At 33.6% G+C, this 2,858-nt stretch overlaps 1 protein-coding gene across 1 annotated transcript; it reads left to right on the plus strand.

The window, feature by feature from the left end:
* The first annotated feature begins 888 nt into the window (after nucleotides 1-888).
* Nucleotides 889-2,404, plus strand: LOC108845771 (nifU-like protein 1, chloroplastic). Its single transcript, XM_018618947.2, has 3 exons — nucleotides 889-1,330; nucleotides 1,804-1,940; nucleotides 2,030-2,404. Exons 1-3 carry the CDS (start codon nucleotides 970-972, stop codon nucleotides 2,216-2,218), a joined length of 687 nt encoding a protein of 228 aa, XP_018474449.1. The 5' UTR covers nucleotides 889-969; the 3' UTR covers nucleotides 2,219-2,404.
* The last annotated feature ends 454 nt before the right edge of the window (nucleotides 2,405-2,858 follow it).

The raw sequence follows: 2,858 nt of genomic DNA on the forward strand, positions 1-2,858 counted from the left end.
TATTTATGTTTTGAAAAAATATCAAACATCAAATATATATATATATAACAAAAACATTCATGTTTATAACTGTGTTAATATTTTTAGAAGAAAACATTCACATATTTTAAATATTTTAAAAACTATATTTATACAAAATGGTTTTAGTTGGTTAATATTTAATTATAAATAGTTTATATGTTATTTTCTAGCTTTTATAATTGAATTTTTTTAAGATAATAACACAATATATATGAACTATCTTATTTAAAAAATTATAATAATATTAATAAAAAATGTTTTTAAAATCAGTGATCTAATGTAACAGATAAATCTAATATTATTAATACAAATTTCATTTTTAATTATTTAATATTATATATAACATATTCATTAAGGGTAATATCTTAATCACTCCAACTTTCAACGTGAGAGCTCCGTTGCAAAAATTTACTTCGCAAATAATACTATAGATAGATATATTTATTTTAATATATTCAGATCATCCTAAACCACCTAATATTACTAAAAATTGAAAAATCAACTAAAATACTTTTAATATTAGTTATTTATTTTAATCGATGGTTTTAGTAGTTTAGAACCTCTCATTAAAATACTTCATCAAATATTTTAAATATACTAAAATAATTTTATCTTAAAATCATAAAATTTTGTATCAAAATATTTGTAATTAAATATTTGTGTTTCATATATACATACGTAGCTTTTTATTGAGAACCTATGTTGAGTGACAACCATTTGATACTCAATATAAAAAGCGGGGACGAAACTGACAAATGTGTGCTCTAGTTAATGGACTGGGCCATAAGAAAAGTTGATCGGCCCATTAATTGGATCCACCATTTCCTTTTTAAAAACAGACTAAAGACCGTTTAAACTAAAAGGACCAAATCAGCAATTTTTTATATTTATTTTCGTGGCCACAGAAACACAAAACTAATCACTAGAATCCCCACGACGACGACGACGATGGCTTCTCTCGCTACTTCCATCGCCGGAGCTGGAACCTCCAAGATTCTCGTTTCATCATCTTCAAAGAGAATAGGGTTTCCCAACTCGAGAGTCTTCTTCTTCCTTTTTGCTAGACCGATCTCTAAAGGTGGGATCTTTCCCCGATCGGCGATACACGCTTCGAGCCAAGAGGAAACAAAGGCTTCACCTTTCGCGTCCGTTGCATCACCACCGGGTCTATACTCTGCTCAGACTTTCGATTTGACTCCTCAAAATGTCGACTTGGTCCTCGAAGATGTCAGGCCGTTCCTTATCTCCGACGGTGGGAACGTCGACGTTGTCTCCGTTGAAGACGGCGTCGTTTCTCTCAAACTCCAAGGTTACTTTTTTTATTGAGTTTCGTTTGACAAGACTTGAACTTTCTTTGTATAGAGGTTGCTTGTAATAAAGGGTCATGTAGAAAGGTTGCTCGTCTGCATAATGATGAAGCCAGACTCTCTTGAACTCTAGATTCGGACAAGAGACATTTGTATGCTGTTCTTGCTATAGTCTTTAGTTCTGCTTTATCTATCTCTCTCTCTCTATTGTTTCTGTTAATTTACGGTTTATCAGTTTCACATCTCAAAAAAAAAAAAAAAAAAATCAGTCTCACATCTTTACAACAGCTTTAGGCAGTAGTGGAACTCAAAATTTGCAGCTGTCATGTGGGAGTGTAGTAGCCGTAGTGATAATCATTTATGAATCCTTTACATCTGAACTGTTTCTTTCATGGTTTTTGGGTCTGTTGGAGCAATCATCATGTTCACATGTTATGTAATTGAGCTTATGTTGACTTGTGTTGTGTCTTTACAGGAGCATGTACTAGCTGTCCGAGTTCTTCAACAACCATGACTATGGGAATCGAAAGGGTACTCAAAGAGAAGTTTGGAGATGCTTTGAAAGATATTCGACAAGTTTTTGATGAAGAAGTTAAGCATATAACCGTGGATGTGAGTGTGTGAGGCTACCCTTTTAAGAAAATTTTAGTATTAATTACTCTATTTGATATATTTAGGGATTTTTGTTTGTTTGTTTGCAGGCAGTGAATGCTCATCTTGATATACTGAGACCAGCGATCAAGAACTATGGTGGAAGCGTGGAAGTTTTATCAGTTGAAGGTGAAGACTGTGTTGTCAAGTACGTTGGACCTGAATCGATTGGAATGGGAATTAAAGCAGCGATTAAAGAAAAGTTCAAGGACATATCTAATGTTACCTTTACAAGCTAGAAACTGTATATGTAAAAAAAAAACACAAAGTTGCTCTTTGTTTAAGCTTATTTCATTTTGTAATGTCCACATCACTAGTAGTCCCCTAGAGCTATCTTGCAAAGTTGATCAAGGACAGTGTGTAGACAAAGAAGCAAGTTGTTCTCCAAGTCACCAGAAAATAAAAAGAACACTGTTTTACTTGAAGATGTCTGTTTGCTTCTGGATAGTGCCACAGACTTGAAAGGATCTGTTAAGTCTTGTTATGTCAATCTTTAAGAACAAAAGAAATTATGTCGTTATACAGACCAGAGCATTATAGAAATGTTAACTCGGCCAAACTTTTTGAAGTGGCAAAGGTGAACTAAATGTGAGTTGGCTGCCTAAAACCTCATGCAAACTTGTACACCCTATCTGTCCCCCCTCCCAAACTTCTTGGCTTTTGACAATCCACCCAAAAATATGAATTATCTTCATCTTTCCCTAAACATTTTTGATCCCCTTTCCTAATCAATTTAGAAATCGAAATAACGTGTTTAGAAACTGTGATTGCCCAACTAAAACAAGACCCGACCCGAAATTAAAAAAAAAATCCGAGAGAGAGAGAGAGAGAGATATCATATGGATGGGGCATGATGGGGTTTGTTCAAAGTATGTAGCT

The sequence above is a fragment of the Raphanus sativus genome, chromosome 3 (assembly GCF_000801105.2).
Source record: "Raphanus sativus cultivar WK10039 chromosome 3, ASM80110v3, whole genome shotgun sequence".
Taxonomy (NCBI): domain Eukaryota; kingdom Viridiplantae; phylum Streptophyta; class Magnoliopsida; order Brassicales; family Brassicaceae; genus Raphanus; species Raphanus sativus.

Coding starts and splice junctions, on each gene's coding strand:
- LOC108845771 (XM_018618947.2), top strand. CDS start 970: ATGGCTTCTCTCGCTACTTCCATCGCCGGAGCTGGAACCTCCAAGATT. Junction 1,331..1,803: donor CGTTTCTCTCAAACTCCAAG/GTTACTTTTTTT, acceptor GTGTCTTTACAG/GAGCATGTACTAGCTGTCCG. Junction 1,941..2,029: donor TTAAGCATATAACCGTGGAT/GTGAGTGTGTGA, acceptor GTTTGTTTGCAG/GCAGTGAATGCTCATCTTGA.